This window comes from Rhizopus delemar, genomic scaffold (genome assembly GCF_000149305.1).
Source record: "Rhizopus delemar RA 99-880 supercont3.3 genomic scaffold, whole genome shotgun sequence".
Lineage (NCBI taxonomy): Eukaryota > Fungi > Mucoromycota > Mucoromycetes > Mucorales > Rhizopodaceae > Rhizopus > Rhizopus delemar.
In genome coordinates this window covers 863,376-885,465 of record NW_027137829.1, presented here as the reverse complement: position 1 = coordinate 885,465, position 22,090 = coordinate 863,376, and the positions used below count along the sequence as shown (strand labels likewise).

Sequence of the window (22,090 nt, the reverse complement as noted above, 5' to 3'; positions counted from 1 at the left end):
CTAAAAGTGAGTGGTATTTTGTACGATTGTAAGCAACAGAGGTCGTGGTGATGTCTAAATTGCCAAATGTACGGTAATGTGCATAATAAAAAAAGGTTCCTAGCACTACAGGAATCACGGCAAATAAGGAAAACAGAGGCGCCATGTCTGACATGTATCTTGTTCCTTTTCTCTCTTTTTCCCTTTTTTTTTTAATAAAGCAAAAGAAAAAAGGAAAAAAAAAAAGGGCTGTATGTCATCAATTCAAGTAGCGAAATGACCCTATCATGGTACGTTGCATAAAAAAAGAGAATTCACACAAGCGGAATTAAATAAGTCAAAACTGTTTTTTTGTATAGCAATGCAGCAAGAGAGGATCAATAGAAACAGACTGTTTTGCAGTGTGCAGGGGGTGAGAAAGGATCATGATACAAAGGCACATTATCAATCAAGATCTATCCTTTTTTCTTTTTTTTTTTTTTTTTTTTTTTTTTTTTTTTTTTTTTTTTTTTTTTTTTTTTTTTTTTTGGGCAAAATGGGTTACAATCTGAGGGTTTTCATCTGGAGCAGCCAAAAAGAGCATGCGAGGTTCATGAAAGGATTTCTGCAAAACCTATCGAGCCATGCTTTCTTGTACACCTTGAACAAGGGCAGCTCCCAAGGTTTTTCTTGACAGACACTCAGCCCAGGTGCACGAGAACCACTCGACTGTCAGTGACAAAGATATGTCGTAGCTGTCCGGATGCTTTTCTGATCGTTTGCCAGCAGCCGAAAGAGAAAAAAAAAAGAGAGAGAGACGAGAGCGAGTCCTGCTGAATGTGGCTTTTGCAGTCCACATGAATCTCGTTCAGATCGCAGGCTCATTTTCTGTCACTGGATGGAGTGTATGGCTGGTCGATACATGACCTGTCGATCTCATCCGCTGTTCTTCCACTGGCTTCATCACTTACCCCCTTTCCTTTTTCTCCTCCTCACTGCTTCCCCCCCCCTTCTCACACCACTCGCCATCCGGTTCGGTCCACTCTTGAGCGATCCCCTCCCATCATCGCTTGGATCGCGGTCAGTTCACCCCCCCCCGAGATTGATCGGAAGCAGCCATTGTCGCTCGAGTAGACATCCGTCGTTCATACGATTTCAGCTTTGCCAATCCATTCCTCTATCCAGCTTTGTTCAAGCACCAAGATTCAACGGCCACTTGGGGTTTTAGCCATAAAAAGATCGGAAGATAAACCATGGTAAAAGGAGGAGGGAATAGATGAACCACTAGCGTTATGCTGCATGTATCAGTTTAAAAAAAAAAGGGTTTATGGTTGGATAGTGTTGAGGATCCATGATGATCCTCTTCCTACTTGAGCAGTTGATACACAATGAAATAAATACGATCCAAGCAGACTTTTTTTTTTAGGTAAATCTCACTCTTTTTCTATTTGGTCAAAGCGAACTGTAGAAAAGAATAAAAATTTTAAAGAACGCTCGCTTTTCTTTTTTTTTTTTTTTTCTTTACTTTTTTGTACAAAAGATAAAAATGAGTGAAGGGTGAGGATGAGTGAGTGAAAGAGAAAAAAGTTGACTGATACAAAACACTAGGTTAACACAAGATGATTTCAGAAGGCTTATGGCAACACCTCGTCAACCCAATCCAACAGACGAAACATCCCAACCATCCCAACCGAAAACACCGTAAGTAAACCCTCCACGATGCGATCGTCTCTTGATCTCTGATGTTTCTTGAACAGGAAAAGCACGGGCGCGGTCTTTGCCAAACCCCACTCGCTTCGTCGAAAAGTGTAAGTGCATGCGTGAAAGGGCGGGATGAGACTGACAAGGGCCACATAGATTTCAAAAAAAGAACGACACCCAACCCGCGCCTCCAGAACACGTCAGCCATTACCGAGACCGAGCGGCCGAAAGACGTCAGCAGGAGCAAGACGGGGAGGAGGTGGAGCTGACGACAGAAGAGCTGCTGAAGAGAACCCAAAGAGAAGTAGACGAAGGACTGAGTACGGGAGAAGTGTATGAGCAATCGAAATACCTGGGAGGGGATGTGGACCATACCCATCTGGTGAAAGGGTTGGATTTTGCCTTGCTGAATCGGGTCAGACGCGAGATGGAAGAGAGGCCGAGAGAAGAAGAAGAAGAAGAAGAAAAGGGGCCGATCGAGGTCAGGATGGATGCCAAACCGACGTTCTCGAGTGTGATGGCCAAAAATATTTATCATCAAATCATGAACCAAGACAAGGATGCCTATCAACGGGTGGAGCTCTTTGAACCTGGCAGGATGAGTTTTGTGTTTGAACTGGCAGATGAAATCGGACATTATTCAGATGCCTTTGCTGTACCGACCGCGGTGATCAAGAGCAAGGCAGAGGCAGAGGCGAAATCCAGTGAGTTGTTTGCAGAGACTGACTTGGTGATCGAAAAGATTGCAAAGGTCATGACCACCGCACGTTATGGAGACCAGACCAAGAAATCAGAGAGAATGCGACAGATGACGAGGGCCGAGCTGACAAGTGAACCCGTGGCGATGATGGAGGATGGGTTCAGTGGCGATATTTTTGCGGGAGTTGGAAGGGATTATGAATTGGATGAGAGTGCATTGGAATCGTATCATAAACGAGCAGAGGATACGACGACACAGTCGACGGTGAATAAAAGTTATTTTGAAGGAATAAGAGAAGAAGAAGAAGAGGAGGATGAGGTGATGCCGGATGCGAAAGAGACAGTGGCTTCTATTTTATCACAAGCCAAAGAAGAAGAACCAAAGAAAAAGAAGAGAAAGAGAGAAGATGAGATGGTGGTGGATGATGACGCAGCAGATATTGACATGTTTGGTTTAGGCACATCCGCCTTACCGACTTCTTTTGATGAACGTTCGATGGTGGCTTATGAAGAAGGAGAAGAAGAAGAAGAAGAAGGAGAGAGTAAGACGAGATTGATAGATCATGGAACGAATCGTAACAAGAAAGCACAATTGACACGATGGGATTTTGAAACAGATGAAGAATGGCAAAAATACAAAGATTCTATTGAAATACTTCCAAAGAGTGCCATTCAATTTGGTGTAAAGATGAATGATGGTCGTAAACGTAACAAGGAAAAGAAGACGTTGACAGACAAACAGAGATTGGATAGGGATTATCGACAGGTGAAGAATATCATGTCACAAAAATATGGTCAATCGTTGGATAAATAAACACGTCCATGCAATGTCACATGTTGTTTTCTAAACATGTCAGGCACGTCTGTAAGCAATAGATCAAAAGAACCAATCAAAAGAGAGCATTCCATCTTATCGTGTGAATTCTGTAGTTGAGCATAAAATAGCCTTTTTTATTTTTTGTTTTTTCTTTTATTTTCCACAATGAAATTATCCACTGAACTTTTAGAATCCATTGCACTTTTTTGTTCGCCCAAAGAATTGGCTCATCTTTGCTTGGTGAATCGATATTTTTATTCTGTCGTGATTCGTTTGTTGTATAAAAATGTCATGATTCTCAGTCCAAGACAGTACATGATCTTCAAGTCCACTCGTCCCACACTTAAATCACTTGTTCACCGGCTGGACCTTTCTGGCTATACCACACGAGGCACACGTATGCCAGAGTCAAAATCGAAATCGGTCGTGACCACAGACAGTTTGGGTGGGATCTTGAGAGAATGTGACAGGCTTCAGGATCTTTTGGTGGGTGAAGAACTGATGGATGTCTTTCTACCCTTGACAGTCCATGCTCGATTACGTACCCTTGACCTCACTGGTTTCACAGGGGCCGTGAGAGACATGGGAGAGTGGATAGAGACCGTGGATGACTTGGAAAACATCTCGTTCTATCACTCGACCGCCCTCTCTCAAGATCAATGCCTTATTCCTCTCTTTCAGCGTCTGAGCGCCCGAGGTGTCTTGCTCAAGAAACTCGACTTGGGCCAGACAAAGATCACCAGCGCTCTCTTTTCTCATCTGCCTTCACCTCAACGTCTGAGTCATTTGAGCCTTCGCGCCTGTCATTCTCTTGTCTGTTGTTCTGATCTCATGGGTTATCTCGAACGATGTCATCAACTCAAAGATCTCAAATTGAGTGGTCAATTCTGTTCTTCTTGTCTCTATCGTCTCTTTCGATCCCTGCCTGCTTCACTCGACACCTTGGATCTGACCGGACTGAATGCGGTCATAAAAGAAGAAACCCTGGCTCTCTTACCCAACCAATTAAAATATCTTTCCCTTGCCAACTGTCATCTCAACCCATCCTCTCTCTTCTCACGCCTTCCTCCGACCTTAATCTACCTCAACCTTCAATTGCCTGTCCCACTCGATCTCTCCCTTCTGCAGCACGCTACCCCAAAAGTGATCGAGATCAATTCCAGTCACACCAAAGGATATCCTGACCAGTGGGGTGATTGGAAATTAAAACGCCACGGACGTCGCTTATTTTATGCTAAAATGGATCCCAGTGAAGTCTATTCGAAAAAGATCATCCTGTCCAGCGCTCATCCTTTATCACCCATGAATCGATATTGGTGTTTTGCATTGTAAATAAAAAGAAAAGGGGATAGAATGAAGGATGTTTGAGAAGTTTCATAAACAAGGTATATTATTATTATTATTACTACTACTACTACTATTATTATTACATCAAAATACAACATTTATCAGCAGCCACTTCTTGATTTTCTTGCAAGGCAAATGGATCGTTATTATTATTATTATTATTCCCTCGATTCTCTTGTTCCTTGTTATATCTTCTGATATCTTTCACTACTTCAAAAAAGGCTTCTTCTACATGAATCTTTTGTTTGGCTGATGTCTCAATAAATTGACAACCAAATTGTTTGGCTAAATCTTTTCCTTCTTGACTTGATACTTGTCTATCGCTTTCCAAATCACATTTATTACCTACCAACACCATCGGGAAATAATCACGATCTTTGACTCGACAGATTTGTTGATAAAAGGTCGAAATTTCGTCAAATGACATGCGAGAAGTAATAGAATACACTAATAAAAACCCTTCCCCATTTCTCATGTATTGTTCTCTCATTGCACTAATTTATCATCAGCCAAACATCCCTCTCATCCATTTCTTATTTACCTGTATTCTTCTTGTCCAGCTGTGTCTAATACATCTAATAAAGCTGTCTCTGAATCAATCACACACTGCTTGCGGTATGAATCTAAAAAAAATAATTTTTAATATATTTGTGTCACTTTGCTCTATCCTAGCTTACCTTCAATCGTAGGATCATATTCGTCTACAAAATGTGACTGAATAAATTGAATCGTCAAAGCAGATTTACCAACACCTAAGAAAAAAAAAAAAAAATTGAGTTCATCTGATGAAGACTTGTACAAAAAAAAATAAAACGAAATGGTCTCATTTGAATCCTTATCAACTTACCACCGCCACCAACCATGACTAGTTTATATTCACGAACAAAAGAAGTCGTCTTGGACATGTTGTGTCTTGTTTGAAGAAGGAGAGAGAGAGAGAGAAAAAGGAGGGAATGAAATTCAATTCACATTTTCATTGTAATTTTTTTTAAGGTTCCGATCACAGCAGCTGATGATCTCTTTTAAACATCTGTCAAAAAAAAGTCCTATGCCATCTTTTGGAATCACTGCCTATAAAACACGTTTTATTTTTTATTCAAGAATACAAAAAGAAAAAGAGGAAAGGGTTGTCAAGAGAGACAGAGGGGGGGGACAGTCTAGTGAAAGATCCAGTAAATTTATTTTAAGCCTGTTTTTTTTTTTCTGTTCCTTTCACGAATGACATTTTATTTTTCACTTCGTTTGATGATAAGAAATAGACGTGAGAAAGAGGGGATGTTTTGTGAGGAAAGAATTCCTTTTTGAAAATCTGTGTGTGAATGCGATTTGAATAACAAGAGGGGTCAACGGGCTTCTAATCCAACAGCCATCGATTTATGCAAAATGGATGGCGATGACTGTTGTTTTTGGATTGCAAGAAGAGAGGATGAAAAAGAAGGGAATCAAACATGAATTGTATTCAGTGCATTCAGAAAGCCATCCAAGGCTTTGTCACTGACTTGATTTCCTTAAAGTACACCCAAAGTGATCATCGTCCTATCAAACTCAGATTGAACCAGGTACTTTTCAAAACGATCCTCTTTTTTAAAACGAGGCAGTCAATCAATCCATTCATGGCCTCATCAACAGTGTTGATAAACATCATTCATTTGGACACTTTATCTCAAGTTCAATAAACACATGCGACTTGGATCAGTAGGACAAAGGATCCATACTAACCTTACCCTCCCTCCTCTTTCCCTCGGGCTGAAGAAATCAAATCTCTCTCTTTTGGCTTTGTCCATACATCACTTGTCGACGGAGGTTGGATCAATAAGAGTCCTTGGCATCTTACGACAGCCAATGAAAGAACAATCAGAGGAAAGAGTGGTCACCAAGACCAATGTCTCACTGCACCCATGTCTTTCGACAGCCGTCTACCGCACAGGCAGTAGTCAACCAAGACCTTTTTTTTAATGTGTTGACCACCGGTCGTTCGAGAACTCAACAAAAGGTCCATGGCTCACTCGGCCCCCTTCCCTCCCACTTTTCCTTGTTTTTGTTCATCCAAAGGGCCTCTTGAGTGTTCTCTCAGGTGTTTGAGGTCTGTTTGCTGGATCGATAGGTTGAGAGTGCAAGCAGCCCAAAGAAAAAAAAAAAAGAGAACTGTGTCTATTGAGGATTGACTGAATAGTTGTTCAATGGGTAGAATTGAAAAAAAAGGGGGGGAAGGGGGGGAGACATGTGTGTAAAGAGAAAATAGCCATCTTTATGTCTGCACACACACAAGATTGAATGGTCATCAAGTATTGGTTTTCATCGAAAGCTGATGTTGGATGTTGAGATTAGTAAAGAAGTGTAGATGAGGTGGGAATGGAAAAGATCTCTTTGCAGGGAAATAATAAAGTTCATTGAAAGATGGACGTGTTCATGATAAATAATATAACCTGGCTTAAAATAAAATAAAGCCCAAGACTCAGACGATGTCTGTTTGACAGCTTTGAATTTTTTTTTTTTTTCTTTTTTTCCAATTATGCAAAAGATTATTGAATATTTCTTATTTATTATCATTCAAATAGTATTTTTAACTGTTGGATCAAATAAATTAATACGGCTTTTAATTCGTGATTATAAACCACCCAAACCACAGATAAATACAAGCTATGCAACCCATTTGTTATTTTCCTTGACATTCAGTTGTTCATGTACTTTACTTTTATCAATATTTGGTGAAATCACCCAACTGTTTTCAAACTCGTATTGTTATTCAATCTTGCTTTTCATATAAAAGCTAATCAATCTATAGTGTTCGATCGTACTATTGGAAGTTGAATCTCGATCTACTTTTGATTCTTGTCATGATTCTCATTCCTTGGTTTCAAACCTATACCTTTTTCTATACAAGTCGAGGTAACAGCCAACAGGCCATGCATGAAACCCTAGCTCACTTCTTTATTTCTCTTCAGGCTGGAGATACCGGTCTGCAGCCTATACGGCCACGGTCATCACCGGCCTCTATCTTTATCTGCTGAGTCAATGTGGCATACAGACAACGATCGGTAAAGAAAAGGATCCAAAAGAACCCGTCAGGACCACTCACCGGTTGCGATAGAGAATCCATCCCTGATCGAATCGGGCGTGATGCGTATGAGCATGGTGGGGGTGACAGTGATTTCGATTCTGTCTGGATTCGGTATGGCCCACACGCCCCTGACGACCTGGTATCAACCCGACGTCAGCGAACAAGACTGTCGTGCGGCCGAACGCGCTCTGGCCCAGACGGACAAGATGATTCAAGAAAAAAAGGCGGTCCTGGAAAGGATGAGCAGAGAACGGCCGCCCCCGTCGTCGTCGTCCTCTGTCGGTCGACTGGTCTCTTCCTTTTTTGGCCAGGACAAGGATCAAGAGAGGACCCTGCTTCAGACCGAAGTGGACCAGTTGGAGGCATTGGCTGTCAGCATGAAGGAGGATCTGGAAGAGCTGGAAAGAGGCCGGGTAAGCAGGCGACAAGCAACGTCATCCCATCCTGAACATCTTTTTTCTTAGGCAAGAAGTCGATATGCTCAAACCTGGAAAGGAAAAGTATGGACGTGGGCCGGTAAGGGATTTGCTGTCTATTGTGTCTATCGATTTAGCGTGGTAAGTTCAACCGATCCTGACCCCCCACTTCAATAGACTCACGTCTCCTAGACCACCTTGAACGTCATCCTGAAAAGACAGCAAGGCGCCTCGGATCCGATCACACAAGCACTCTCCATGATTATCAGTCACGTCGATCGGTTCCAGATCGACCCTCGCTTTTGGTCTCAGCAGCTCAGTTTTTGGTTTGCTGGCATCATCGTGTTTGGTTCGGTACGAAGCTTTCTGAAGCTGGTCACCAAGGTGCTTGATATCTTTATGCTCCAAGTCACCTTCTCTACGACGAATGTCTTGATGCTCACCGCTCAAGTGATGGGAATGTATTTCCTGAGCTCGGTCTTGATGATCCAAATCAATCTACCACCCGAATACAGGTAAGCGACATCAAGGACCTCTGTTTGCCCCCACTGACCAAAACACCAGATACCTCTTGTCCTCATCGCTTCAATCGATTGAATTTGACTTGTTCAAGTATTGGTCGGATGCTATCTCCATCATCTCCTGTGTCCTGTCTTTTTGTATCATCTATGTACTCTATCAAACACAGAACGCGACTACCATGGCAAGAGATTTTGCTGATGTGGAACTTTTGACGGCTGAGAATGGATTCAGTAGATAAACCAGAGACATCTTGTCATGGTGGCCTGCCCCTTTCTTTAAAAACTTATTGACCCTTGTTTAGTGTACAGCAGGATAGTACAGACTCTGTAGGAAATAAATATAACTTATTCAATAAATATTAAGCACTTGGCATCACATAGCAAATAGATGTATCGTAACCCTCTCATCTCCCTTCACTGTGGTCGATCAAGCCACTGGTAAAGGGTTTCTTTAAAGTACACCTACAAATATCGAATGAACGCCTTCAGCTCTGACCGAGCAAATAGGAAAGGAAGTCCAAACTGAGATTGAGTGATTCAGTAGAAATTCCGGTAACTAGCATCATTCTCATCGAATTAAGTTGATCGTTCACAAGATAAGGCTCAGCCTGGGCATGTCATCCTACCACCCTGTAGATACTCTCTTTGATATCAAATAAATTGTCCAAAAGGGAGAGGAGGGAATTCCTAGGTCGTTCTCGGCACACTTTCCATGTCCTTGCTTCTCATTGAGGCTTCTGTTCCTAAGAAAAATCTGTAGTAAGAACATGAACAAAGGGGGATGTGATACTTTAGGCTGCAAGGTGCACCAAGCCAAGCTTCTATCGACTGGATCATAAACGGATTGAATGTCAAAAGAAGCCCAATACGGATCTGACATTGCCGCGTTTCCATCGAATTTGACAGAACTCTACTAAACGATATGTTACAGACACCGAAACCCCTCCTTGAGTAAGGTCCAGTAAAGGGCCATGAGAATATAAATTCGACTAGACAGCATGCGAGGTTTTTCTAAAAAAAAAAAAAGAAAAGATTGATCGGACGATGCTTGCTTGGATCAGTTGTGCGTCCATCCTTGCGCATGGGCATCACGTGTACAACTCTTCAAGAGATGGACATGCAAGTGCTAAACCTGAAAAAAAGTTGGAAAAAAAAACAGCAAAACCAGCAATTGCTGTATCGGCCAAGGCATTTCGGTACGCAAGTGATCGATGTCTGATGTTTTCTTGGTAAGGCTTTCGTGACCACTGCAAAAGGTCAGTACGGGAAAGAGCTGTCGTGTCTTTGTGCGCTGTCCATTGAATTAGAGAGGCGTCACCTGATGACGAGCCATTCCGTTCACCATTTGCGGATACGGTTGATTTTAGCCAATGCCGTTGTACATTCGCCAGACGCCAGTCGATAACAAGAGATTGTCCAAAAGTCACTGTTGAACGAGTCGTCGTCACCGGACACAAGCCTTCGAGTACAACAACCGGTAACGCGATTTGCTTAGACTTTGGGTTTTACGTCATTTACGATAGCGATGAGCAGAAGTCGGTTTCATTGGATTTATCCCGAAGTCTTCCGATGGGCCGCGAGAGGTAGTGTATCGCCCCCAAAAAACAATACCTGATCCAGTGCAGTGTAGGTTGCTCTATGGGTGCAACAGCAACCTGATATCCTTAAAGATGAGTCAAAGTGTGCGCATGTAGAAATATCGGCGGATACTGAACGGATGGCCTCATACATGAAGATGTAGCCTTGGAAGTTTTGAGCTTGTCGAGAGGTCACGCATATCTTGGGTTGGAAGTGATGAGGGAACGTGTGTCGGTTGATAAGAAGATACGATTAGCTCGTACAGGTCATTCCGTATCACTTTTACGAGAGTTGATGATTTCTGTAGAACTGTCCATGTCGATTGACTGTAGCTCAGACGATGGTTTCACAATACGATAGGGTACCTTTTCAAACAGTTGTAAAGTCGCACCTCTCGAGGATGGTTGCATCCATCACCAGCGAATATCCTCATCCGAGCATTAAAGTCACTGCATCTCACTGTTTGATTGGTGTTGTTGTATTAGAAAAAATCGAACACGGCCATGACTGTTCTGCTTCAAAATAAAGAATCCACAAGCTTTGAGTCACTATCTCGGTAAAACAATGGGATGTATCATAGATCGGGATAAGTTTGGACCGATGGCTACAAGCAATTTGGATCTAGAACAGCGTTGTTGTTGGGATTCTCAGTCAAATGACTTGAAAGAGCTGAATGAATAGGATTGCTGTTATCCACAAAAGTGTGATGAGCATTAAAACCGAGGCACAGCCAAACAAAACAATTTGCATACAGCAGACGGTTTGTCTCATCCACTGGCTTTCAAACGGTATAAAAAAGCAACTCTATTCAAAGACTAAAAAGAGCCTGAGAAAATCAGCTTTGCTGCTTACAAGGCATTTTCTAGTCATCACACAAACCCTCCATAAAAGGAGATGTCATTTTTCTACAATGCTTCTACTATCCATTGGACACATTTTTGGAGAAAAAACAAAAAGTGTTTCATAAAACAAATAAAACAGAGCTTTATTATCATTACTATTGTGTTTCTTTCAGTTCTCAAAATACACTTTAATTAACAGGAATAACCACGAGAAGGTGGAAACACATCTATTCCCAAATCGAAAAAAGCTCATCAATATGATAGAGAGACAGTAGCAGAGCCGACAGTCTGGAGCGGCTTATATTTTTAGTAACAAAAATGGGCTTCACGGCCTTGACAAGGCGGTGCCAGAGATGAAAGTCTAGGGCGTATTATACGATTAGAAACCTTGGAGAAATAAATCAATTCATGGACGTTTTTTAATGCATTTCATTGAATATAAGAATACAATGTATTTTTTTCACTTGTAATTGTAGTTTTAGACTTTTATTGGTATTGTGACAGTTACTTGTACAATATGAGTTGAGAAGGAAAGGTTAACAGTATGTGAAAGACGCTATATTCCGATTTTTACAAAAAAAAATTGTTATTTTTGTTATTAAGCTGTGTATCTGTCCTTTGCCTTAATAAAAGCTTCAATTCTTAATGGCATGATATTAATATGTTGCTTGTAGATTGTTATTAAACTTATTCATTTCTTACCGACTCTTTCCCATAGTTAATCAACATTACCCACATGTATGTCATAAGTGCCGAGTTGGTACCAAACATGCTCTATTAGATTCAAGCCTGGGACTTTACGTTGGCCAGTCGTTAACATGTTAGATCTTATTCTTAGTTAACTATTTGGTTATCGATTTCAATTTGTGTTTAGGGTTATTATCCTGCTGAAGTTAAGCTTGGGTCTTGCCGAAACGGCAAAATTCTAGCGTTTCCATGTATGTTGTACCAAGAATTTGCTGGTAGACCTCTGAAATCATGCTGCCATCGTAAACTTGACACTCGTATCCTACGCATACAAAAGATGGACTTTATCCTCCGGTATAATCATAGAAGATCAAACGAATCAATTGACTCTCGATTGTATTGTTGAGCAGAATGTATTTTATATCTATATTTACATATAGGATGCATTATTTTTATAGAAAGCAAGATCCACTAACTCAACCTTGATTTTGTTACTGAGCCCTTCACGTTCATTTATTCTGGATACTTTTGACAAATGTTGTGAAACTATATTTATCAAAGAAGATTTAAGAGAAATCAAGACTTACCAACTACAGCTGTTGCCTACATTGCCATCAGGTATGCAAGAATATATTGATTCTTTAAAATCAATAACTGATTTGGACATGCTATATACTACTTTGAAGCAGCAAGAGCTTCACCCTTCAAAAGATCCTCGATTAGAGTGATTCAATCCACTCTCTACAATAGTATTAAACTCTTCATGTCTAATTACTTTCCATTAATAGATCAAAGTGAGTGTGATATGTTGAGACATTTGGGATATTTCATTGACACTGTCTTTGACGATTTGTGCGTAAATTGTAGAAGGTAATAAACCTTGAATGATATAACGCCTTATAATTAACATAATGAATTTTTTTTTTCTAAGTGGAGAGATATCTAGTTTGACCTCCTCTTCTAGCAGAAACTCAGCAAGAACAATAGGTGGCAAAAACAAAATCCAGCGTAAACTCTGTGACCGCAAATTACCAGATTCTCTTTCAGTGAAATCCTTTGGCTCTTTTTCGAAATCATTCATCCAACTATTGGCAGTACATGATTTAGTAATTAATTTTAAGGTAGCTGAATGAACACTCACACCATTTAGATAAACCAACTCAAAAAGCTTTTCTTTTTTAGTATTTTTATAATGCTTATAAGATCTTCTGCTTCCAACAGCAGCACTCTTAGTTTCAAGGTAATGATCTTCTGCTTGATAATCGTTTTCTTTTTCAGAGGCTTAAGATCAAGGTACGTGTCAAAATTAGCAACATCTTCGGTCGGATACATCTCCTGATCTATCTCCACGTCGTACTCTTAAGCTTCATTTCCTTCTTCATCTGAAAGCTTTCCATTGCCGTCGTCATAAATGAATATACATCAATCACTGTTTGTCTCTTTTTTTTACCAAGATTGGAATATAGAGTAAAGTCTAGTGAAACGTAAGTCTTTTGTACAAGATGAAACACTTGACTTACAGCAACAGGTATAAACCATCGAACCCAGCGCGTGGATAGCTTGTAAGGATACTTTAGATTGATAGAATGAATAAGGATACCCAAGAGCATACTGCACAATGTCACCGCAAAAGCAGTCCACAAAGAATACGTATACCAAGCCGGCGTCCTCATGTCCGGCATAAATCCACCCACGTTTAGCACGAAGGAGACCGAAGAATGGTGAAAGGAAGTGATGGTGATCAGATCACGTAAGGGAAAGGTCATGAGTTGAAAAAACTCAATGACAAGGATCGCGATCTGAACCCAATTAGACCACATTGACTTGTCCCACTGAGAGAATCGAGTGTCATAGACAGCATTGGTATGCCCATCGTGCTCTCCAAACAGTTTTCGCTTTTGCATATAGTAACATCGCTGGCGAGTGATCAAGTACAGATTAATCGACAGCACAAGGACAAACAACGCGGCCTGAAGTAGGACCGAAGAAGGATTGGGTCCACTGGTAGCGCCGGTGATGATGGTCAGGCTAATGGTAAAGGTGATGATAAAGAGTAAAGAGAAGAGATGATAGAACCTGGCTGAATACACTCTTTCGTGTGATGCCAGTGGGACGTTCATGTCGACCGACTTCTTTAACGTCCTTTTCCAGAGTAAGGTTATGAGTGTCAAGAGGGGTATTTTGAAACATGTCTTGATCTGAATCGACATGTTGTCAACTAGTAAAAAAATCTCTTGTCGCTGGCTCACTTCGTGGTTTCCTCTTTGATCTATGGGTATTGTGTGCCATTCGGTGTACCAAAAATAAATAATGAATGAAATAAATAGTAAAAATATGATGGCAAAGAATAAGATGATGGATACAGTGTCGTTCGTTTGATAGGATGATGGGCTGTATTGTTGCTGGTAAGATGCATATCCAATAGAGTCGTTCATGTTTTGTTTCGTAATAAGAAAAAGAAAGAAAAAAGATGGCTCATGATGACATGGTGTTATTGAGGAAACAAAATTTCCTTTCATAGTAACTTGTTTTCTTCTTTTTTAAATTAACTGTTTTCAAAAAGTAAAGTCGCATTTTTACAAAGTTTATAATACAATATATACAAAAAAGCGACAAGTAAACGCGACATCTATTCCTGGAAATAGTGTACAGTGCAAGAATTTTTTTTTTTTTTTTTTTTTTTTTTTTTTTATGGATGAAAATTTTAATGTTTATTAAAACTCATCAAAGAGTATAAGGATTAAGAGCGATACAAGTGTATTAAACAGTGACTTGTCGCGAAAATACAAAAGAAATTAGCATAGAGAATTGTAGGCAGATAGTTTCAATAGCTCCTTCTGGATTTGATTGAGGACAATCTCATCCACGACAGGAGTCTGTTCAAAGAATTGTTGCTAGTGGGCTTTCCAAATGAATCGAATGACTGTAGCAAAAAAATCATAGATTGTAAACTTGTCATGATAGTGTAAGATGTAATACTTGGATAATCTAAGTGTGGATAAATCCTCGAATATTGAGCTACAGTTGGGATCTTTAGGATTTGACAAGTATTTCTTGAAGGCTGCGTTCCACAAGTCTTGCTTTTGAATACAAGTAAAGAGCATATGTTGCTCTGTTTCTGGTAGCTTGCACAATTGGCAGTAGTCGTCATCTACCTTTGCTGGGATGATTCTATGCAAATTGGCGCGAGTGGATAATTTCTTATGGAGAAGTCTGTTGTACAGTGCAAGAAACTAGGTTAGGCCAGTGAAAAAAATCTTTGGTCAATTTAAAATTGAATTGGGACACGGTTGCCAAAATGGGACACAGATGGGAAAATGGGACAAAGGAGAGACAGAATGTTAGTTTTTTTTTGGACGAATAATAATTAATTTTAAAATGTTTAATTCACCTTTTTTGGAAAAAGCGAAAATGGAAATCGGACAAAGCAGTAATTCCTGAAACCATTGCTTAAGTTATGAATATTCATATTCAAAATGGACAGATTTACTTAGTCCCCACTGTGTATATTACAAAATATGAGGTAGAATAAATTTTATGCAAAACGCTTATTATCTTATAACATTATATAAGCCGTATAGCCAATTACATTACCTGCCAGTCTATTAATTAAATAGTCAAGAAAAGCATATGACTAGTAATTACGCTGGATCGCCACAAGCTATAGTTTTGAGATGCTCCAAAGCAATTAATCAGTTTTGCTACTGTTATATATCAAAAAACTTTCATTGGTCATTAAGGATTTCAATAGAAAGTAACAGAACTTGAACAAATCTATAAATATTTATTTTCTTTCTGAAGCTTATAATAGATAATGAAGCGAAGATATAAAAATGATCCCGCGAAGAGCTCGTCAACAAAAAGAAAGATTTTAAAGAGTAAGTACCAAACTAACACATTGCGAGGTATCATGTTCCTTACTTTTTTTTCAACAAGTCAATTCTGATAATATATCAGTTACATCTGCTCTGACCACTTCAGTTGCTTCTGGCTCACAGGTTTCTACTTCACAGACTCCTAGTGCTCTTCCTCCTACCTCCAAAAAGATACAGAAGAAAATAGATAAACAACTTGCTTTGCAGGACTTTAGAATGAAAACAAAAAGCAATACAGAAAAGACATGCCCTTCTTGCGGATTGCATACTCACTCAAGATCATCATCCAACCTTTGCCCAAAAAAGAAGCAAAAGGAGCCATCTCACAATCCTGATGAGAAAAAGGAAACTTTTGCAATCAAATCCTCCTTAAAAAATATATGTACGGACACAAGGGTTTATGAAAAGATTGCTTCAGTAGTGGCCTACACAACCAAAGCGATCCACGTAGGCTCACTATTTATGAACTATGTTTTTTTGAAGCTTTTAAGCAAGGGGGAACAAGTGCCAATTATTGATCATACCCTTGTCTATTCTATTTTCACTGTTGTAACTGGCAATGGAAAAAAAGTCCCTAAATACTGTCAAGATTACTTTGTTGAATTTTGCAACGAATGCCAAGTCAATGAAACAATACTGCAATCCCTCAAGAGTATTGGATATTCGTCTGTTCTGTCTATTATGTGTAAACAATACGATGTACTCATACGCAACCATGTATGTGAAAACCATGAAAGGAGAACAACCCGCTTTTTTCTGGAAGCTTTTTCAAATATGTCTTCTCCCTTCTATTGCAAAGGATTATCAGTAGCCCAAAGAAAAGCACTCTCTCACTATGTTTATACATTAAAGCAGAAACAGCAATCAATATGGCCCTCATCTTTAGAAAGAAATCAATGTTTAGAAGAAACCATAGAGAAGATGAATGCATTATGGAGTCGATATCAGACAATGAACTGCGATGCGGAAGACCTGTACTCCAAACCTCATGAATTCTTCAAGTGGCTTTTCTATCTTCAGCAAAAGATAAATGAGAAGGTGAATATTATGGAAGAAAAACCAGCCACCTTTGCCTCCAAGTCCTACATTTATAGGAAGTTAAAAGAGCTCACGTTTACTTCAATACTCAATAGACGAAGCTTCAAGTCTTTACAGGAACAAGTACTGCAAAGCATTAATTCAAAAATACCACTAGTGCTTGGGAAAAAATTAGGGAAGCTTGAGCCCCATTTACCTGCTCTTTTGAAATTTATTACAAGTATCCAGTCTAGAATTGAAGATGGAACATTCACGCCTGCTAAATACACAGATCGGCGAGGCTATCGCTTTTTTTCCATATTACCTGTATACTCATTTGCGATGAAGTCAATACAAATAGATGCCCAAGCTTTCTGGCGACTGTTGCAGCAATCTGGTATTGAAAATATCCCAAAAGGTGTTAAAGATAAATCGGCTCTTTCGGACTTCTACTATAGGTTTTTTAACTTTTCCAAAATGGGATTTCGAACTCGAAAAAGCCTTTCAGAGGGGAAAAAACAATTTCAGTAAGTTCGCTTAGTTGAATTGAAAAATAAGAGCCTTAATTTAATCAAGTTATACATAGAAATGTTATATATACCGATGGGTATTCGATTTCTTTCCTTTTTTCTAGAGTGAGAAAGAAAAAACAAATAGACACTCTACTGGGAAAACAGCCTGAGGACTTCCTCGAAGATATTGAAAATGGCTGTGAAATTTGGGGAGTAGATCCTGGTATTGCCACACTTGTAACTGCCGTCGATACATCCGGAAGACAAAGGACTACAAGCTTGGACGAGTACTATCATCTGTGTGGCTATAATGATGCGAATTCTATACGAAAAAAGCATCAAGAACAACACAAGGCTCAGTTTTTGAAAGTTTCTAATTTAAGCTCGTTGAAGACATCCGATATGGCAGAATTTTTAAAAGCTTGCAAAGAAAGACTAAGTTTATATGACGATATTACAAGTTACTACAATGAAAAATCTTGGTAAGTAAAAACATGATTTTTTTTTTACTTGTTTACTTGAGCAACATGCAAAAATCTGTGTAGGTCGTCAAAGCTGAAGTTCAAATGCTACATGAGAAAACAAAAAGGTGTTCATGAGATCTGTAAGCGCTTCATTCACGGTAGTGCCAAATACGATGAAAAAGCAACTACAGGCGTAAGAACATCTACCAAGAAAGAGAATAGATACTATCCTTCTGCTCCCATTGATCACGAAAAAAAGATCCAAGAAAACCATCATTGCTTTTGGTGATGGTATGTTTGGTTCCAGCCTCCGTGGAAATAAATCTGCTCCTGTACGGATGATTAAGAAGGCTTTGAAAAAATATTGTGGAAAGCAGCTTGATATTTGCATGGTGGATGAATACTTAACAAGCCAAATCTGCAACAAATGCAAGACTAGAAACGTAGACAATGTTGTAACCGCCAAATCAAAGCGAAGAGTACATACGGTATTGAAGTGTAAGCAAAACAATTGCAATATCATATGGAATCGTGATATCATGGCTGCTCATAACATACTGGATATATTTTTATTTGCTGCAAAAAACAAAAATCAGCGCCTTGATGCCTTTGTGCGTTAGTTAGATCCCAGTGGCCAGCTTTCCGTGTGATTGATATGACTCTCTCATACTTCCGTACAGTGTAAGTTGGACAAGTTTTTTTTTTTTTGGCAACCGTGTCCCAATTCAATTTTAAATTGACTAAAATTTTTTTTCACTGGCCTAACCTAGTTTCTTTAACTGTAGTATTCATATAAAAATAGGTTGTTCGCCCCTGTACTACGTATTATTTATGTTCGAATAAAATGCGATTTACATACAATATCAAACAGCCATTAATGTATGTTAAATTTTTTCCGTGATTACACAAAAAATCGTTCCTTTACTACGGAGCTCTTCTCAAGGTTGAATGCAGAAATATCATGATCATATCTCAAAGCAGCCAAAAGTCCTGTTAGAGAACTTGTGTTATTTTGCTATCTGCGTTCTTTCCATAAAGAAGTTGGATAGCTCTTTACGATAAAAGCAACTAGCTTAACTATGAGTCATCGGACATTTTTCGTATGCATATGGATATGCCAAGTACATGCAGAAAAGGCAAGTACAAAGGAGCCGAAGTTTATCCTCTTCTTATTTGGTTTGAGTAGTACATAATTACACTGGATTTAGATGAGCACACATAATTTAAAAGAAAAATAAGATTGCTTTCTAGTTATATTAAAACAGCCACAAAAAATTTTATCAACTTATGCACTGATCTATTTCCGATGCCGGAAAATATTTTGCCGTCTTTCCCGACAAATAAAAACAGATGGTTACAAGATCAGTAAACGATCACTATAAAAGGGCTAATCTTCATCTCTTTTTCCTCTTTTCTTCACTAAATTACAGTATGAAGCTATCTACTTTATCCTTTGCCTTGCTTACAGCAGCAAGTTATATCAACCTTGGATCCGCTCAAGAGAATGTGCTTGATCTAGTTCAAACCTTTCGAGAACCAAAAAACATTTTGTTTAGTGTTAACATGGGTGGGTCCTCACACAGTGTATGGGTTCTGTCTATTCTTGAAGAGTTGGCTGCTAGAGGACACCATGCCAAATTTTTTACAAGAGTAATATATCTATAGTGAATTGAATGATGTGTTGTCATTAAACGTTGTTTTAGGATGATCAAATCAGGTTTGCCAAAAAGTTTCCTTCAGTTGAACCCATCTCAAGTGGCCCAGGTGTGTTTACTAAAGAAGAATATGTTAATCTTTTGCCAGAATTAATTGATATGGAGCCTGTATCACAAACCGTCTATATCATGGAGAAATTTTCATTCAATTATACAGAAGGTAACTTTTTGCTTATTTTTAAAATTTAAAAAGTGTAACACGAATCATGTAGAATATTATAAGCACAGAGACATATTCAATACAGAAAAGATAGATTTGGCTGTGTGTGATCATTTCACTATGGCTTGTTCTGATGCTGCCGAGGCTGCTGGTTTGCCTTTTGTTGTTACAAGCTCTTTGGCTTATAGTCCAGGTAAGGCACATGCCAATCCAAAGAAGAATATATTAACCCTAATATTCTTCCTTTAGACACAACTGCTCCCTATGTAAACGTTGACATGTTCAATATGCATCACCCTACCAGTAAAGGTGTTTCATTCTTCACACGATTCAATGACAAGGTGATCTCACCCTTACGATTTATTTATGGAGCAAGACATACCATCAGCAAACTCAACCAAGAAAAAAAATCGATTGGCCTCAAGGTCACCATGGATCCAATGGACTCCTGGAAGGACTCTATTAAGATTGTCAATAACGCCTTTGGTTTTGAAGCCCCTCGACCGGTCGGCCCACTCGTGGAACTCGTTGGCCCCATTGTGCCTTTGAACCATGCCGGATTGAACAGCGAACTTCAGACATTTTTAGATCATCGCCGCAAGGTGGTCTATGTCGCCTTTGGTCAAATGGCTATCCCAACCAGAAACGATGTCAAGATGATCTTGACAGCAATGCTTGAGAACATGGAGACAGGCACCATTGATGGCATCATCTGGTCCACACGCGGCATCGAGGAACTTTTCCCCGAGTACATCACCACACGATCCAACACGACCTACGACATCCGCAGCCTGTTCAAGTCATCCAGTGCTCCCAATGAGACCAACATTGCCTTTGTCAACTGGGCTCCTCAAGTCGCTATCCTTCATCATCCTTCCACCACCCTGTTCTTGACGCACGGAGGCGCTGGATCTCTTCACGAATCGCTCTATAATGGTGTACCTGTCGTCGTGTTTCCTTTCTTTGGTGATCAACCTGCTGCGGCTATCATGGCTCAAGAAAACGGTTATGGACGTCATTTGAAATCGTCTTCAAGCCAAGAACAAGCCACGGCTCTCATTGCAGATGTCGTTCTTGATCAAGACGGAAGCTACCGACAGACCGTCCGCCGATTCCAATCCTTGGTTCAAATCCGTGCTCACCGTGGTGTTAAGCGTGGTGCGGATCTGATAGAAGAAACTCTTTTTGCAAACAAGGATGGCAAGATGGTCCACAGACGTGATGTCAAGCGAGACCTTTCTACCATCGTTGCTTATAACCTCGACATCTATGCCTTCATCGCTGTCTTGATCTTCGGATCCGTTTCTGGCCTTTACCGTGGGGCTGTCTATATCACCCAACATCTTCAAACCCTTCCAAGCACAAAATTGAAGTCTGCTTAAGCTTCTCTTATTTCCTTTAGACAATTAAACTGTATAGAATAAACTATTTTCCTTTTCCCCTTTTTTTTAATTTCATTTTGTCTTTTGTGAAACATGTTTTTGATTTGTGGCTTATTTGTCTTTGCGGAAAAAGAGAGGAAAAGACCAACAGAGGAGCAAGGTTTGTTTTTCTTGATAAAATGTCACAACATTCAGACGAAGAGGGAGGTTTTGCTGGTGATTTGTTTGGTGTAAGGAAACTTGATGAATAAAAAAGCCCGTCCTAAACCGAATCTCATTAGGCAGAAAGTGATCAAGAAGTAGTTGAAATTGAACCCACTTTTGAGTTTTATGAAAGAGAGAGTGTCAGTCAAGGTATGAATCTATTTACAGCCACAGCATATAAACCTAAACTGTTTTTGAATCAGATGACCAACACAGACAGTTAAAGATCAAGCTTGTAGGGTCTCACCCACTTTGGGCCCACCACTTGTGGAACGCTTCTAAAGTATTTGCAAGTCTATTTGATCAACACCCACAGCTCGTAAAAGACAAGTACGTTTTGGAGCTTGGTGCCGGTGGAGCGCTCCCTAGTTTAGTAGCCGCCTTGAATGGTGCAGCCAAGGTGATTGTGACAGATTATCCCGATAAGGAATTGATTGAAAATGTCGAATACAACGTCGAGCACAACACAGCAGGATACAGTGACCGCATTCATGTCGAAGGTTACATCTGGGGCACAAATACAGATAGATTAAAAAAGTACTTGCCCGCTGGAAAAAGAAGTTATGATGTGATCATCTTGAGTGACCTTATTTTTAACCACTCACAGCATCATGCGATGTTGAGAACATGTCGAGAGCTACTCACACCTGAAACAGGTCGTGTCTATGTGTTCTATACCCATCACCGTCCTCATCTGGCACACCGCGATGTGGAATTTTTCAATATTGCGAAGAGGCCGGTGATCGAAGGTTTAAGTGAAGATGATAGAGATCAATTAGGCTATGGGTTCACAGTAGATCATTTTATGACGAAAAGAATGGGTGTGATGTTTGAGGAAGATCCTGGAGATGAGGAAGTCCGTGCGACAGTTCATGGTTGGCAAATGTGGTTACAGTAATACATGGAACGTACTTTATTTGTAAATAAATGATCCCCCTCTTTTTTTTCTCTACCAAGAATACCACATTCTTTTTCGCTTTCTTTCCGTTTGGGGCTGAAACTATTGCTTATAGAACATTGTTGTGTTGAATTTAGATACAGAATACAGCAGTTTTACCACAGCAAATTGTATTACAGGCGATCCAATTAAAGTTTTGATTAGCTTAATTGAGCTTTGTAAGCTTGTAATATTTA

General features: G+C 39.7%; 8 protein-coding genes across 8 annotated transcripts; 6 read left to right on the top strand and 2 right to left on the bottom strand.

Moving 5' to 3' along the window:
- Positions 1 to 1,504: 1,504 nt before the first annotated feature.
- RO3G_04550 (uncharacterized protein) lies at positions 1,505 to 3,172 on the top strand (the record flags this gene model as incomplete). Its single annotated transcript, XM_067659140.1, has 4 exons — positions 1,505 to 1,515; positions 1,567 to 1,659; positions 1,716 to 1,766; positions 1,816 to 3,172. 4 exons carry the CDS (start codon positions 1,505 to 1,507, stop codon positions 3,170 to 3,172), a joined length of 1,512 nt encoding a protein of 503 aa, XP_067515241.1.
- A 318-nt stretch (positions 3,173 to 3,490) lies between these two features.
- RO3G_04549 (uncharacterized protein) lies at positions 3,491 to 4,507 on the top strand (the record flags this gene model as incomplete). The annotated part of the gene is made up of 1 exon (XM_067659139.1): positions 3,491 to 4,507. The coding sequence occupies one exon, from the start codon at positions 3,491 to 3,493 to the stop codon at positions 4,505 to 4,507; it is 1,017 nt and encodes a 338-aa protein (XP_067515240.1).
- Positions 4,508 to 4,601: 94 nt separating this feature from the next.
- RO3G_04548 (Ras-like protein 1) lies at positions 4,602 to 5,427 on the bottom strand (the record flags this gene model as incomplete). The annotated part of the gene is made up of 4 exons (XM_067659138.1): positions 4,602 to 5,016; positions 5,064 to 5,145; positions 5,200 to 5,274; positions 5,370 to 5,427. The coding sequence occupies 4 exons, from the start codon at positions 5,425 to 5,427 to the stop codon at positions 4,602 to 4,604; spliced, it is 630 nt and encodes a 209-aa protein (XP_067515239.1).
- A 2,533-nt stretch (positions 5,428 to 7,960) lies between these two features.
- RO3G_04547 (uncharacterized protein) lies at positions 7,961 to 8,759 on the top strand (the record flags this gene model as incomplete). Its single annotated transcript, XM_067659137.1, has 4 exons — positions 7,961 to 7,996; positions 8,048 to 8,140; positions 8,192 to 8,514; positions 8,564 to 8,759. The coding sequence occupies 4 exons, from the start codon at positions 7,961 to 7,963 to the stop codon at positions 8,757 to 8,759; spliced, it is 648 nt and encodes a 215-aa protein (XP_067515238.1).
- Positions 8,760 to 12,986: 4,227 nt separating this feature from the next.
- Positions 12,987 to 13,837, bottom strand: RO3G_04546 (uncharacterized protein; the record flags this gene model as incomplete). Its single annotated transcript, XM_067659136.1, has 3 exons — positions 12,987 to 13,016; positions 13,078 to 13,101; positions 13,148 to 13,837. 3 exons carry the CDS (start codon positions 13,835 to 13,837, stop codon positions 12,987 to 12,989), a joined length of 744 nt encoding a protein of 247 aa, XP_067515237.1.
- A 2,439-nt stretch (positions 13,838 to 16,276) lies between these two features.
- RO3G_04545 (uncharacterized protein) lies at positions 16,277 to 17,784 on the top strand (the record flags this gene model as incomplete). Its single annotated transcript, XM_067659135.1, has 3 exons — positions 16,277 to 17,046; positions 17,154 to 17,513; positions 17,577 to 17,784. 3 exons carry the CDS (start codon positions 16,277 to 16,279, stop codon positions 17,782 to 17,784), a joined length of 1,338 nt encoding a protein of 445 aa, XP_067515236.1.
- Positions 17,785 to 19,058: 1,274 nt separating this feature from the next.
- On the top strand, positions 19,059 to 20,752 carry RO3G_04544 (uncharacterized protein; the record flags this gene model as incomplete). Its single annotated transcript, XM_067659134.1, has 4 exons — positions 19,059 to 19,145; positions 19,199 to 19,370; positions 19,423 to 19,563; positions 19,620 to 20,752. The coding sequence occupies 4 exons, from the start codon at positions 19,059 to 19,061 to the stop codon at positions 20,750 to 20,752; spliced, it is 1,533 nt and encodes a 510-aa protein (XP_067515235.1).
- A 179-nt stretch (positions 20,753 to 20,931) lies between these two features.
- Positions 20,932 to 21,854, top strand: RO3G_04543 (uncharacterized protein; the record flags this gene model as incomplete). Its single annotated transcript, XM_067659133.1, has 3 exons — positions 20,932 to 20,982; positions 21,034 to 21,106; positions 21,160 to 21,854. The coding sequence occupies 3 exons, from the start codon at positions 20,932 to 20,934 to the stop codon at positions 21,852 to 21,854; spliced, it is 819 nt and encodes a 272-aa protein (XP_067515234.1).
- Positions 21,855 to 22,090: the final 236 nt, after the last annotated feature.